Source organism: Anomalospiza imberbis, chromosome 9, assembly GCF_031753505.1.
Source record: "Anomalospiza imberbis isolate Cuckoo-Finch-1a 21T00152 chromosome 9, ASM3175350v1, whole genome shotgun sequence".
Taxonomy (NCBI): Eukaryota; Metazoa; Chordata; class Aves; order Passeriformes; family Viduidae; genus Anomalospiza; species Anomalospiza imberbis.
In genome coordinates this window covers 12,293,675-12,309,790 of record NC_089689.1, presented here as the reverse complement: position 1 = coordinate 12,309,790, position 16,116 = coordinate 12,293,675, and the positions used below count along the sequence as shown (strand labels likewise).

Here is a 16,116-nt window from a genome sequence, read left to right as displayed (position 1 = left end):
TTCCTTCTTTTCATTCTGGTGGAGTCCAATTGTTCTTTGCTTATACTACATTAGCCTTTCCCAGAATTTAGCTTGGAGTTCTTATACACTGGGGAGTTTCCAGTGTGTTTAGATTATAAAATGATTTCCTAATGTGACTGTGACAGAACCATGTTTTCAGATAACACTGTCAAACTAGATTTCAGTGCCGTTTTTCTGTGTACCTTTGCGGTATTTTGCTCTACAGAAATGATGTTAAAAATAATTTTGTCTCTTGAAAGTGATATTTTTCAAATCATCCACCCAAGTAGTTAGGATTGTCCTAAAACATTTTCGTGTTCTGTTTTTCTTTAGGTTTGTGTAAATCAATTGGCGTAAGCAATTTTCTTATCAGCCATCTTGAGCAACTAAAGGAGGACTGTGTGATTACTCCACATGTTAATCAGGTGAGTGGATATATGTATTTAAGGTATCTGGGTTTGAGTTTTTACTTTGGTTTTTTTGGTTAGCAACCTCCTCCCCACTCCTATGCATGAAAGGCTACACCCAAACTATTGCCTTAGTCATGCAATTTCTTTTTTCATTTCTGTTTGCGTATTGAAAACCATTCAGGAAGATGACCTGAAGGGTAGGGAAGTCCTTCCTCATATTTCCTCCACCTAGTTTCTCCCAGGCTACTTGTTTATGTCTGGGTACACAGACACAAACAAATGGTCCCTGTGACAGTTTTTTCATTATAAAACAGTTTAGAAATAAAATTCAAGAATCACAGACATTTAGCATCTTCAGAGTGAGCCAGTTTCTGGAAAGTCTGTGTTTGAATACTTTTTTACTTCCTGTAAGCAACAGTGAAAGCGTCAGTTAATTACATACCCGTGTAGGGGTGCCCTTCCCTTGCCCCCCCCTCATTTCCTAGTTCACATAAATTCAGGGAGCTCCTGGTTTAGGCAGGTGCTGTGACACCCCTGGCAGAATTTTTTTTGCTGCCCTAGGCAGATCTAGGATGGCCACCTACGTACCGGCAGGCTGCCAGGACACCCGACAAATGTTCCCTTGTTGCAGGTTTCTGCCTACAGCTGTGCTGGAAGTTCATGCTCCCATTCCTTCCACCTCCTGCCAGATAGTGTATGTGTGCTGACATGGATGTGGGAACTGGAATGGATGGAGTGCAGGCACGTGTTTTTCCCCTTTGTACAAGTGGTCAGGATTTTTGGCAGCTGTTCATGGTTTAATGTCATTAACAACCATAAAAGTGTTGCTCAGAGTGTGATGGTCAGAACTAAACAACTCTGATTTTGGCTGTCCACTATACTGAAGGTTACTAAAGGGCAATTAATTAATGTCAAATAAACATAAACCCATATAAAATATTTCAAACCAGTTATTCAAAAGAAACCTTTGAAATGTATGTTAAGGTGGACAGGTTGATGACTGTTTAATAATTGGTGATTTTACCAAGGTTCAAGAAATGCACATCTACAATGACTTATGAGAGTTTGGCATGAATTGTTACTGCCTGTTATATAATAGTAGCTTTTCAGTTTTCTACTCAATCACTGCAAGGAAAAAATAGTGATTTTGTTTTGAAATTTCCTCTTACCAACAGTTTCAAAATGTTACCAGTCTTGCTTTTTCAGTGGTGTTCATGGAGACAAGCTGTTTCTTGGTGCTATTTGACAAAACTTTTTTTCTGAGGCTAGAAAGACAAAACAAAAAGTTGAGGTGATGGTGATACTGAGGGGTAGGAGAGGGCCCCTGCTAGTCATTTCTTTGAGATGCTACACAGCAGTTCTGAATTGAAAGCAAAAACCAACAATGAATTACCCATACCATTGCCAAGTGCTTCACCTAAAACAGTTTTGTTATAGCACTAATTTATACTTTTTTAGAGTTAAAGGAATTTTATAAACCATGCTGCAGCTTATCCTCAAAAATGTATGTATTCTGTTTCTTGCTTAGTGTTGGAGAGTTACTGAGCCTGATGGTAAGATTACTTAAGTACCATCAAATAAATAATGGATTTCTAAATTCAAATTGGGAATGCTATTCTGAGTTATTATTTCACTGTCCACAATTTATAATACAGTTTTTTCACTATATTTATGCATAAAATAGTGTACTGTTTCAATGGACTTACTAAATATAAAACATTCACAAATAGTCATTGGATACAAAGTCTAAATATTGAAGAAACAAGTGGAGGAAAAATACTTCCCTTTTAGAGTTCAGGCTGTTCTTACAATTACAACAGTCCCCTTACGATGTTAAAATTGAAAGTTGTTTTTTTTTTTCTGTGAAGGGGAGAAAGTAGGAAGGCAGGAGAAATATGCAATACTTCTGTTTTACAAACCAGGTTTTAAGTACTGCCTTTCTTTTCAGTTCCTGGGAAAAAGCCAGTAGCGTCATGTCTTTTAAAGAAGCAGACAAGACCTGTCTTTTCAAAAATATTGTATTGCTAAGTTATTTATTAATAAGCAAGCACCTTTTAAAATTTCAATATACTATTAAAAGTACTGGTAAAAACTGTAAAATTATGGTACTTTATTCTAGCATAATGTAGAGTGAAACTTAAATCCTAGAAGTTCCCAGTTTGTGTGCCAGAGTTTTGTAATTGACTTGGCAGTAGGAAGTTTGGATTTATGCTCAAAGAAATCTTTGAAGTCTCTCTGAAGGCTCATTGCCCTGTCACTCATTACAGGAAAAAATATATTTCATAAGTACTTAATAAATATATATGTTTCATTTACTAAAGTGATGCACTGAACCCAAATTGAAGCTGTTCCTTTATGAATTCCAGGTAAGAATGTTCATCAATATTTTTCCAGTTCTGGAGAAGTGTGAATTACTGTGTAATGACCTCAAGAGAGATTTGCTTACATTGTTGATATTGCCATTAATATTGATCTCTGCTGTGTAAATTTGTACAAGGTAGAAATGCATATGAGACATCAGAAAACAACCCCTTTGTACATAAACTCACCTAACTCTTCTTCTGTATAGAAAACACTCATAGGCTTGTATTTCAGTTTCATAAAGAGAAAAAATTGTAAAGACAGCATTCCCATTGAGAAAATTACTGAATTGCAGATGTGCAGAAACTTTATCATGTGAAGAATACCACAGCAGGGTGGAAAGAGTAAGGCCTCTATGCATCATCATCTGAGGTATGACTTTCTAGGGCCGTGTGTCAGGGTTGTTATTAGGCTTAGCTTTTCCCCATTTGCTATGACTTGTAAAAAAACAGTGCTTTAGTTGGAGGTCCCCTGTGGCTGGGCAAGTAGCAGCTGTGAAGTTCTGTGATGTGAACTGCAAACTGTTCTATTAAACAGATGCCAGTTTTTACATGCCAGTCAATCAGGGAAGAGTGCCAGAAAAGATCAAGATCTTCCTCTGCCATCACGTGACAGACAGCCCTTGCCTGAAAAAGGTCTGGTGACAAAAATAGCAAGGGTGGGGCAAGACAGGAAGCAAGAATTGTTATTTTGAGGGGAAGCGTATGTTGACCACTCACCTTGTGCATCTTGTAGCTCAGGATCTTAGTGCCTTGCATTCAGATGCTGCTAGAACCTTCCAGAATGTTTTCATTAAATTCAAAAGTGCTTATTTTATTTGATGCATTTGATTATTTTAGTAATATATTTAAGAAGAAAAATACTTGTTTCTGCCAACACAAAACTGCGTGTGTCAAAATGTCAAAAATTCAATTCACTAAAATTGGGAGTCTCTGGATTCAGTGAAAAGTGAAAGGCACAAAGTATGATCTTTTCAGGTGGGAAGTAGTTGTTGCTAGGTATTCTGCTTGTGAAGCAGGCAGGTGATATCTCAGCATACGGCTCTTGATTTGAACATTTCTGGTGTAACCCGAAATTGTGCTGCCTGGAGTCTTACTAGACCAGCAGGTAAATTCTAGTTGCAGTTGAATTAGCAATAAATGCTGAATAAATCACATAGAGGCACTGCCGATGTTTCAGCATTTGGTCCTAAATACGTCATTTTTTATTTCATATTTCCTGAGGTGCATTATTTGCTATACTTACTGTAAAGAACTGCTAAAATTGCTTATTATTCTTTTATTAGTCCAGTAATACACCCGGCTTGCTCTTTCACTTTTCCCCTCATAATTTTGTGTAGATACAATGAGAATATTTCGTATCCAGCTCAGGTGCAAACAAGTGAATAACTGTATGACCTAAGCACTGCTCTTACACATACAAACATGAAATACAAAGGGTACTCAAAGGTCAAGAAACATCAAAGGTTGAAGACATGGATGTCTGCTGCTTGAACCTTGTTCCCGTGTCCACCTAGTAATTTAGATCATAGCAGCTTTAGGCTGACTCAGCCCAGCCTTCCAGGGGCACAGTTTTTTCTTAGCTCATGTTGAATGACTGCCAGCCTATTGTTCCTGACTATTGTTGTCTGAAAAGACAACATGTACTAAAGATGAGAAACAGGAAATGTTCATTTGTCCTCTTTGTGGCAGAAGAAATTTTCCAGATTCCACGTATTGAGGTGATTGCTCAGAAGAGTATTTTTCTTCAAAATGCGTAAGAGTTCAATCCCTGGAACAATGCTGATGACCAGTCACAAAAATACATCACATAATTTTGTATTTTGTTAAAGAAAACACTACCCACTTTCATTTAAATGCAGAGTAATTTATGCTTCTTACAGTGAATAGACTGTGAAATACTTATTTAAATAACTTATTAAGGAATATCACAGATTTTCTTTTCTTGTTTTAGCTACATGCCAGAATATGTCTCTCCTCTGAGATTATTACTGTCCAATAACTTCTTTTTCCTTTTGCTCCCAACATCTTTGTAGCTTGTTACTTTTCCTCTTTTAACTGGTTCTTGGCAATTGTGATCTTCCATGTTACAAAGGGTCTCCCTTCACACATCAATTCCATAGCTCGATTGCTTCCCTGCACAAGCTGATGGTGACACCACACACAGAATGCAGGATTGGCCATGTGCAATCCATGCCAACAGGCTTTGCTTCCAAGGTCAGGTCCTCACCCTAAGCAAATTGTTCTGGTTGGTCGCTTGCAAACCCAGCCCCTGCTCAGCACCCTCCCCTTGACTGGGCAATTCAAAGATCATTACAAAGAATCATTAGTAAAGAAGCAGGAAAGGACATCGATTTGGGGAAGAGAAAGTAGTCTCAGAGTACCAATAAAAATGACCTAATGCTGAATTCCACTGTGCATTTGTATATATTTCTTAAAAATAGAGCAATAGTGAAAGTCCAGCTGCAGGTCAGGCAGACAACTGCACCTTGTTTCTGAAGAAAACATAAAATACAATTAACTTTTTGTGCCAATTACTGGTAAAATATGTGATTAATACCCTTTATGTATCTTCTAAAAATAATACCTTTCATCTACTTCCCAGAAGAAATTCACTCATGTTCTATTTTTAAAACAGGAGAGAAATTCTTTTAATTTTCATTGATGTCTTCTACAAAATTTATTTTCAGGGTTTTTACTAAAAGTTTATTTCTATTTATCTAAGGTTGAATACCACCCTTTCCAAAGACCTCAGGAGTTGGTTGATTATTGTAGGAGCAGAGATATTGTTTTTGAAGGCTACTGTCCTTTAGCCAAAGGTGAAGCACTCACTCATCCTACTGTTATTCAGCTGGCAAAGAAGTACGGCAGAACTCCAGCACAGATTTGCATACGCTGGAGCATACAGGTAATGGAGGGTGGTAATAAAAATGTGTCTCCTTTCTCAGGAAAAAAATGCAAATAGTTTGGGGTTTGTGCATCAAACCAGAATTTATACAGAAGGTATTTCTGCTTTCAATATGTTGATATTGTGTGAACTGGTGGCTGTACTGGAAATTGAGAATGTAGTACACAAATCATGCCAGTATTTCAAATATTATTATAAATAATCTGGTGTAGAGAATAAGAGCCACCACTAAGAAATGTTTCCAAAGTAAATGTTACAAGCAGTATCCCTCATCATTCCATTTTTGTCACTGAATATAAAGTACTAAACAGTGAAATAATGTATTAAGTTGATATAAACCATGTAGTGTGTTGGTAATCAACACAGTGTATATAACTGCAGTTGCAAATGGCATGGAAAAATGTCAGTGTCCCACAGAAAATGAAATTAGAAGCTCAGGAGATGTGAGGAATTTATTGTAATGGCTTGAAGATAGATAATTTTCTTAAAATCTGCAAACTTTATTGATGAGAAGCATAATTCTTTTCAGAATGGGATTGTCACTATTCCAAAGTCAACAAAGGCAGAACGGATAGAGGAAAACTGCAAGGTAAGATTTGGTTATGCATTCAAGCCTGGCTAACATCCAAGTAAGAGTTTTTAATATTTTGGGTTGCCTTCCCATTTTCCTTCCCAGTTTTATACTGGGGTAACTCAGTCAAAATTGGCAAATGATGGTACCATGAAATGACCACAATGTAGGAAAAAAACTATAGCTCACAGCTATCAGAAAATACCTGGAGAGATAATTACTGTATATAAAAAAAACCCCATAGAAGACCTTTTGTAGTTGATTTTTGTAATTAATAGTTCTAGTTATTACCTGTTTGGTTATAGAACATCCTAATCTGGTTATGGTTATATTCTTTTTGTGATAGCCACATAGGTCAAATGGAAGGAGTTTAGATGCTATGCATAACAGTTTATGAAAGCTTTAAAACTCACTTGGAGATAGCTCCAACATAAAGACCTCCCAAGGAAATCACAGTCCTGCCTGTCCTGACTCTTCCCCTCTCTTCTCCTTCTACTCAATGTGCAGAAAAGGTCCCAGCATGAAGGGGCTGGACAAAGAAAAGTGAAAATGAATGAGAATTGGCAGTGTGATTCCTCCCCTGCACCTTTTTTGAATTTTCTTTTCATACCAAATAGTTTTCATTCATTACTTGCTTTGTGTCTCTGTTTCTCCAATCTGCAAGTGTTCTTTATTTAGGGTAGGTAAAATCACAACTTATTTCCAAAAATATCAAAGGGGTATGAACTGCTGTGGCAAATCTAGAAGAAACTTTTGCAAGAAGACAAGAATCTTCCATCTGCTATTTTTATCCTTCTCTGTGTGTGTGGAGGTGTGAATCAGTATACATGAAATGAGAATTTCTGTTGAACAGCTCCTGCCTTGACTATTAATTCTGACATTCTGCCTTCTGTGGTACAAGCACAGCTGCTTGTGGTACTGTATTGGGAACCAGATCAGAGAACAAAACCAGTTTGAAAAGCCTTCCTTGTACTTTTATTTTCTCCAATAATATTTGAAATCTAGATTAATTTCATTTTTTACAGAGTTTACTCTATGGCACCACCAATTCACTTCACACAACTCAGGGAACATGTTACAATCCAAAATTAAAACACTTAAGATGGAGAGAGGAAAGAACTGGCACAGTCACTGAGTGTTGTTTATCACACCTCCCTTCTTTTCTTTCCCTCATGTTTCTGTGTTGGCCTGAGTCTCTACCACTTCTGGTCACGTTGGTCCTCATTAAGCCCTCAGTATATAATACACAGGGTTTCTAGTTCTGGGACTGGTCCCTGGTTTAAGCTTAAAAGGCTTAAAAGAGCACTGAGATTTGACTACAAGGATCATTCCAGAAAACAGTGTTGCTGGATAATGCAGGATGGGAGGAGCTCATTTGGCTACAGTTCAGTCTCCACACAATCTTTTTATTGAGCACAGAGGAGCTCTGACAAAGAGAATAGAAGCAACTTCCTGATGATAATGTCTCAATAGGACACCTGCTAAGAAAGCATTGACACCATCATTCACATAGCAGGTATGGCCACAGGAGAAGGCAGTGGCTGTAAGAACCTGTGTTTGAAGACAGGTAATTGCTTTCAAGTTTGAGTTAGTACGGAGGCACTGTAGCACTTTTTCTGTATTTAGCTGATTTGTGAGAATTTTGTCAGAGTCACAGAAAAGACAGGCAGCCTTTGGCTTGTTAGCTTTGTGAATGTCCTGATACCTTCTAAAAATTCTCTTTGTCTAAAGTTCTGAGAAAGAGAACTGCAACATTCTAAACTGAACATTGGTATATAAGTGAAATACTGAGCTCATTCTTCCAAAGAGATTGCTGTCAGAATATTCCTATACCTACCTCTGGCAGTGACAATAAAGAGTGCTGTCAAAACCAGCTTTGATACTCCCCTTGTCTTGGATCCTTGCCTGAGGCCAGAGTGTTACAAAGCTATCTTAACATGGTCTGCATATAAAAATGGAGCAAAAGACCCAATAGAGCCTGTCAGCTTGATGGAGTATTATTCTATGACAAAATATAAGAATTTTCTGAAGGAAAAATATACAAAAATTGTGTGCTAAGTACAACAGAATTTGGCCTCACATTTAAGTGAATCTTGGTCAGTTAAATATTAGAATATATCTGAGGTTGTTGATTCTCTCTGTGTTCATGATGTTAACTATATAAGCATTCCCACAGGTGTTTGATTTTACAATAGCAGAAGATGATGTTGAAATTCTGAATGGAATGCATGATGGGAGACATGTTTCCTGGGATCCAAGTTTTATTGTGTGAATCAAGGTTTGAGCTTTTTTTTTGCTTTCTCGGGGATCAGTGAGTCACACCATGTAATTTTAATTCAGAGAAGGTTACAGTAAGAATCTAATCAAGATAATGATGTCTGCTAATAATGATGACTGATTTGAAATCCTTAACATTGGCACCAGACAAAAGATATTTTTGAGGGTAACACTTTTGTACAACCCTCAAAGAGATTTTAGATTTCCATCTCAAATGCTGTTCCTCAGTCCATTGAAGTCCATGCAAAGACTCCTATTTATACCACAGACCCTTTATATATTAAACAGCATCAGGCTGTTTAATTCAAATTAGGAGATACTCCTTGAAAAATATAGGGCAAAAGTGCTACCTGTTAGTGTGCAATATAGGTATTGGGTATGAAATAATTTTTCAAATACTTTGTTTGAGAGATACAATATATGAAGAAGAAAAAACTGGATTTAAAATGTTAATGCCATTATCATAACAGCATTTATGTTGTACAATATAATGCAAATCTCCATCAAAAACATAATTTCATTGTAATACACAACATCTGAGGATCACCAAAAAGGTTTTATGCCTATCACAGCATTACTATGGCATTGACTCAGAGAATTCTATGCATATTAGTTACTAGCCTGTAGATAAACCAAAGCGAAAATCTTTCCAGCCAAGTCCAGGTACAAATAAACTATTTGCAGGGCCAAGAGGTTAGCAGCAAGCTCCAAGAGCCAAAAAGACATCTTTATTACTACTTACTGGAAATTGGGGTGAGTTTTGTATAGCTTTTTGTGAGAATTAATTTAGATTTCATTTTGGGTTTGTTCAGGAAATCCCATTAAGAGACTATACTGTTACACAGATTTTCTTATAAAATAGGTATCTCTACAGAGAGAATGAAAATATGGATAAATGTAGCTCACAGATCTGTTTTGAGAAATATGACTGCAGAATCTATTGGCTTAGTAGTCAGCTTAGTATTGTCTATTGGCTTAGTTGCACTGGTTTGATATTTTAGGAGTTCCTGTGTCTAGAAAGGTATGGAAAATCTGATTATGATTTATATTGTGTGTGGACTTCCTGAGGCAGTTTTCCCAGTGCTGTTCTGCTTTAGTCATATTGTGAAACAAAGCTCCTTAGCTTTTTATCAAGAAGTGGCTTACAGCAATCACATGTCCTAGCCTGCATTGTTTTTCCTCAAAGTGTAGAGCTTCTATACAGCTTGGCTAAAATCCAGACAAATTTACCTTTTAGATAACAACTCCTTAGAATTATTGTCTAGATTTTTCTGGTAAACTCGTCCACAAAAATTTGTCTAGATTTGCCTCTGGAATAATTTCTATGAAAGACAAGATATTGTATGAAATGCTGCTCACTAATACCTGCACAGTGTGGTGTTCTGAGAAATATACACAATATCCAGAGCAAAGTTATTTTCTAGTTTCAAGCATGGCCTGCAGTCTGAGCGGCTCCATACCTGGGAATGCCACTCTAGGTGTCTAAAAACAGCTCTGTACCTGAGCTCTGGCTCAGCTGTTGTGATGAGGGGTTCAAGAGTTCCAGACAGTAAGGCTCATTTATAAAAGGAGTGTAATTTTTAGGCATTTCTCTTAGCTTTTGCATAAAACTATGGCAATGACTAAGTGAAAGTTGGAAAGATTGTCCAGAAATAAACCTTTCTACCAGTGGCTGTCAGCTAATACTGCTTTTGAAAAGAACAATGCCTTAGCAGTATGAAAAAAATTCAAACTGTGCTGTTGAGGGACTCCTTCCTTCACAGTGTATCTGAATTAATGAAACAAGGACTAGAAGTGAGTCATGTGCCTGATATTTCCTAAATACAGCTTTTGGCAGTGATGACTTTCTAAGAATTTACAAAACACAGGCTGGAGTCTACCTCTAGTTCTCTCTAAAGAAACAGACATCACATCAATATACTGCTTCAAACATAAATGATGTGTCAAAGGAACCAAATATTTATGTAGGCTAGCAAATTCTAGCTCCAGTGTTACCAGAACAGTGTCATGTTAGGACTACATGTCTGGAGCTGCATGCGCGTTGCAACGCTTCTAGGGTTTTGCACTTGATTCTGGCTGACCAGCTCCCTGTTTTGAGTTTAATTGGAATTAAATGCCCCACATAGGAGACCTTAGGCTAGTGTGAGAATGGCCGTGAGTTCATTAATATATTTCAGTGTTCCTTCTGTCAAAGAGATTTAACATTATTTTTGGTGTCTGCACCTGCTTTTGCAAGGAAGGCAAGCCACCATTTTCTCAGACTAGGTCAGGGTTTCTAAGGAGGTCAGTGAGTAATGAGAGGAATAATCAAGAATAGTATTACTAAAAGAGCATTCTTCTTAAGGAGTAGCTGTGGCAAGTTACAGTTTTAATCTGATACTTTTCTAATTCCGTTCGGGGGAAATTGTTGTTGGTTCAGGACTTTTTTCTGTGGTGGGTTTTTTTCATTATTATTTTGTAATCTTTCCTAGAATTTCCATTGCTGCCAATTAGTGCCTTTAGAACTACAGAAGAGTTTAATTTTAGCTATGTACTAAGTGAGGTGTAATTTGAGATGATACAAGATTTTAAGTCCTGGGACTCAGCTGACTCAAGCTATCTTTCTCCCAGGTGTGATGAGCAGTTTTGCACATCGTGCCTCACTAATAGCCATTGTTTTCTGTTAGAAGCTATAATTGCCCAGGAGGCTGAAACCCTGTTATCTCCTGTGGCCTTGGGATAGTTCACTGAAGCCTTTTCCTTTGACTGTGGTATTCACAAGTTTTACAGTTGTTAATTTAGAATCATTGAGCAAGTCCTCTTTTACTTTTGGTGAGGTTGCAGAAGGAAAGACAGACTCGGTGGATTCATATTTTATGCCCCTGTCTACAACTACATTGGCATTCCTCTGGCAGCAATAATTTTCTTCTTAAGCAAAGGCTGCTGAAGAGTAAGTGCACATCACCTCATCTAAATGAACCTTTCTAAAGTACTCCCAACACTGGTCAAAGAAATAAGACAACTAATAAGAAATTGACAAGTGAACACTAATGAGATTTAGGAATAGTAGAGAGGAGTAATTTATGGTAAGAGACATAGAACACAGAAATCAAAAGGGTATAAAAGTGCTGGACATACAAAACCAGAAAGTTTATTTCTGTTTTTTATTTCTTCTTTGGTCAGATTGCCTAGAGGTGCCCATTTTTAAAAATTTTGCTGTTTTAAATTCAGAATTTATCCCTCAAGTGAATTCTTTGAATTATATGCATATTCTTCCCCAGGGTTGAAATTCTTCCTCTTGTTCTTATTTCTATAAAACAAACTTCCCCTAGAGAGAAAATTTGTTCACCTTTCTACAGTGACCTTTTTCAAGATACATCAATGCACCCATTTAATATTTTTAACTCATCATCTTGCCAATAGGATCAGGGAATACACCAGAAAACTGAAGGCAATTTTTCTTCCCTGTCATTATGTCATTTATGGTAGTGACTGATTGGGACACTCCTTTTCAGTTGAGATAAACCATTTCTTAAAATAAGATGCAATTTATCAGTGCTATCTACCTAAATGCAGTCAGCTGCCTTTGCAAGAGCTCTGTGACTCCTAATGGAAGGAAACTCTTGAAACAAATAAGGAAAAGAAAAATATAAACTAAAAGTCAGTGGAAAGGGTGAGGCCATTTTCTGTGCAGCCAAGTAGCTTCCTGCCTGACTCTGAGTAGCTCCCTCTCCTATTTTTCTTGCTTCTTTCTGGTTTTCATCTCTTATATTACTGGAGATGAAGGCACCTACGAATGTTTCATAGGAGAATAATGGAAATGGGTTTTTAAAGTGAATATTCAGGATTTTTTTAATCAGGCTGCAGAAGTGTTTCTATCACACCTGTCCCCCCAACATGACTTCCAAGGCATTATTTTCTGAGTAGAATGTGTAGAAAATAAACTGTAATGCTGGTAAATTCACCAATCTGCTAGGCCAAGCCGACTGCATAAGATTCACACCTCTGTGGTTAACCCATGCTTTTGAAAACGGGGGTAAAGGTGGTGTAGCTCTTGCCCTCCCAAAGCTTTGAAGCTCACCTCTCACTATTGTGCATTGGGTAAAAATAACAGATAAGCCAACCTTCTGATAATTTTTTGTGTTGCTGTGTTGGGAGACTTTTTCTGTACCTAGTTTTTTAACTTTTGCAGCCTCCAGTAAGATATGTACACACTCGAAAGGAAGTGTTGAGCATGTGCACTGTTCCCCAGTGCTGTACTGTGGTGGTTTGTTGTTTTATAATTGTTCTTTATTAATCAGTTTATAATGGTTTGCTCCATGTACCCCATTTTGTCTCCCTAATGGTTTAGCCCTGAGTTGTTCACTTCAATATTTTCCTGCCAAGTGCCTGTCAATCCCCATGTCAGTCTCCCCAGTACCTCCCTTGCCTCCTCATAAGTCCCTGTCAATCCCCATTGCACTGCCTCCTATCGCTGTCTGTCAAGTGAGCACACCCCTTTTGTTCCAGAATGTTCCCTGTCTGTAGCCCCTTCCTTAGTGTATCCTTGGCCTGTTAAACCTGCTCCCTTCCCTGAGCTGCTTTCATTGGACAGCCCCAGCTGTGCTCTCCTTCCCTAATGCTTCCCCATTGGATGAAGGTTGTTTCCACCCCGTATACCCTCCCCTCTTTAAAAGATGCTGCAAACCCTCAGCTGCTGGCTACTTGTTCCTGACTCCTCCTTGGTAACAAACTGCCTTGGAATTCATACAAGTGGTCCCTCTCTGTTTCTTTGTCTTGGTTCTTCATATTGCCCGATTGCTGTGTTACCCATGCCACAGCTTGCTGCAGGGGGCTGCTTATCCCTGCAAGCGCCGCCACCCAAAGGAGGTCTCGGAAGAGATCTGGGGGCAGCCACTCTCGTGAGTGCCCTCTGGCCACGGGGAGTGTGCTAGCTGGGAGACCTCTGTCCTGTGGCCGCAGCCAGAGCACTCCACTGTACCGTGTGTCCCTCTGTAGGGCGCTGTAGGTGAGGCTGGAGTTGTGGGACGAGCTGCTCAGAGGAGCCTGGCAGGGACGGACTGCAGCAGATCGCAGTCGCTGTGCCCAGCTGGAATGTGTGTGATAGTGGCCTGGCCAGCCAGTGCCCTTTGAGAAACATTCTGTGGTTGAACTACTAGTGGGAAGCTCAAGAGTATATTAGGAGTTTTATCATCCCGTTAATGATTGCTCCATATATTAGAGTGTGGTAGACTTTTGGGTACAATGATACCCATGCAAACTATTGCATGTCACTTTCTCAACTACTTCAATTCTTTCCCTTCAGACTTGAGCTTTAGCTAATAATATATTCAGCTTAGTGGGCTAAAAATAAAGTGCAGATTCTCACAAAAATGAATACAGTAAACTTTTTACAATTGCCTTTTTAAACAAAAAAGGCCATTTAATTAATATTTTTATCAACATCAAGAACTTAAAACCAGACCATGTAAGTTACAGAATACTGATACTGAAAAAATATGTGTGCTTTAATTTTTGCAATGTTCTCATGACTTCTTTTTTTTTCAAACCAGGTTTTTGATTCTAATCTGAGGAAAGAAGATATGGAATTTTTGAACACTCTGAATATCAACACAAAATTGATTCATCTAACCTATTCCTTGTGGAAAGAATAATTTAAAACCAGATTGTTCTAAACTAGTAAAGTGATGTAACTGACACATTAATTAATTTTAAACTGAACAATAAATCTGAATTGTTCTCTTAGGTATGTAGTATACTCAAGAACCAGTATAAATGGTTTATAGTTACTCTTACGTTAACAAAATAATAAAATAATTTAATTTACTCTTTGTAGCTTTCTTACAGATACAGAAATACTTTCAACATTTTCTATGCTCTCTTAGAGCTTCCTGGTATAGTCTCCCAGTATGGGTTGAGTTATCTCACGATATTATAATTTTTTTCTGCCTGCATGTACTTCTTTTAAGGTGTCATTTGAACCCATTTGAATACATTAATTAGGCATATTTTTTTCCTTACAGATTTTGAAAACTATCAATAACTTGAAGGCACATAAGAACATGCTACAGTGCATGTAAATCTTGACAAATGATTCAAAATATGGAGTATTTGTTCAGGGATTGCAGCAGAATAATGAATCCAAGTTCTTTATTTCTTCTTGTCATGAGAATTTTGGGGGATTCTGCAGCCCATTCTTGATATTTTCTTGGTGACCAAACCTGCATTCTGGTGCTGTTTCACAGATCTCCTGTCATGACCCAGCACTTCAGAGAGGAATGGCTCCCTTTGTGACCTAAGTTGCATCAGGATGAATAAAAGTAGTTTTTGCTTATATGGACAAAGACTTTTGAAAAGTGCAGAAGAATGACGTGTTGGAGAAAAATCCTTTGCTAATCTCCCTTGCAGGGATTGTCACTATCTTTTCAAGATGGATAGTATTCAGACACTCCTCTGATGCAATTGTGAGTTGTCCAGCTGCTCTGGGAGTTCGGTCTGGTGGTGTCAGAGGCCACCAGGCTTTTGATATGCAGGCATTGGGTGGACCCCAGCTTACAGCTTCTTTTCTGACAAGATCAAAGCATTTTCCTGCAAGGAAATTGCTCTGTGACTAGCCAGGTTTCTGCAATCCCTACCAAGCTAAGCTCTCACTGGAAGTTCCACAAGAACTTTGGTTGTCACACACAGTCAGTATTATTTTGTTGTTCATGACATTCCCTAAAATGTGAGTTTCTGCTCATCCTGAAAACTACCTAGGAGCATATACATACTCAGGATCCCTGTGGAAAATGTGTCTGTCTCTTTATACTACTGGACATGTTGCAGAACATTTTTTTTTAACCAGTTCAGCCAGGTGAGGCATCTGTTATGTGTCAGGTTGGTGTCCTGATGTGTGCAGCCTTCCTGCTGGCATTTGACAGAGACCTGCATTCTGGTTATTTCTGAAATGCATGAATAACATCGTGTTGTTCTTTCTCCTTATTCTGACCATAGGCAATTCCAGAATTGAGTTCTCAGAGGAGCCATGTATACACTGGATTTCTGTAGTAGAAGTGCAAGCTTCCTTATCAGTGGACAAGGCAGTTGGAGGGGTACTGAGAAAGAGTTCTCATTCTCTTGGTGGCTTGTTTTCCTGGTGAGGCTGGAGTGTAACCCTGGTGTAAACCCCCTTGCTAAACACCAGCAACTGCAGTTTTGGTAGAGTTGGCTGGACCAACCTGAGTCCTGTGTTTGTGTTTCAGCCCTTGTAAGCAGGTTAGAACCTGTGCAGTTGAGCTATGTTAACCTATCTTCTCTGAGGGTTTAGACAGCCTTTAGTGCAAATCCAGCTGATCTGCCTCCATTTGCCTGTGAAGAATGGAGCTATATTTCAGTTTCCTCAGTGCCAAGATGTCAAGAAGGCTGTAAATGTATGTGGTCATCTAAGTTTAACGATGCTTTTTGTGATACAAGTACTCACCTTTTGGAATGGAACTGAAATTGCCTGCGTATTTTGTCCAGTGCTGCGCTTGTGTTGGGGCAACTCCTTGTATCACTATAGGCTGAGAGAGGCAGATGTGAAGGACTTGGGAGTGCTGGTGGATAAGAGGCTGGACATGAGCCTGCAATGTG

The 16,116-nt window shown here is 38.4% G+C and overlaps 1 protein-coding gene across 1 annotated transcript in view; it reads left to right on the top strand.

The window, feature by feature from the left end:
- The window catches only part of LOC137479313 (uncharacterized oxidoreductase YtbE-like), a 46,921-nt gene extending 32,590 nt beyond the window's left edge, over positions 1 to 14,331 (top strand). The window contains exons 4-8 of the mRNA XM_068199701.1: positions 334 to 425; positions 5,496 to 5,678; positions 6,208 to 6,267; positions 8,426 to 8,527; positions 14,058 to 14,331. Coding sequence (XP_068055802.1) covers positions 334 to 425; positions 5,496 to 5,678; positions 6,208 to 6,267; positions 8,426 to 8,521 — 431 coding nt within the window. The 3' untranslated portion in view covers positions 8,522 to 8,527; positions 14,058 to 14,331. The remainder of the gene's footprint in view (positions 1 to 333; positions 426 to 5,495; positions 5,679 to 6,207; positions 6,268 to 8,425; positions 8,528 to 14,057) is intronic.
- Positions 14,332 to 16,116: the final 1,785 nt, after the last annotated feature.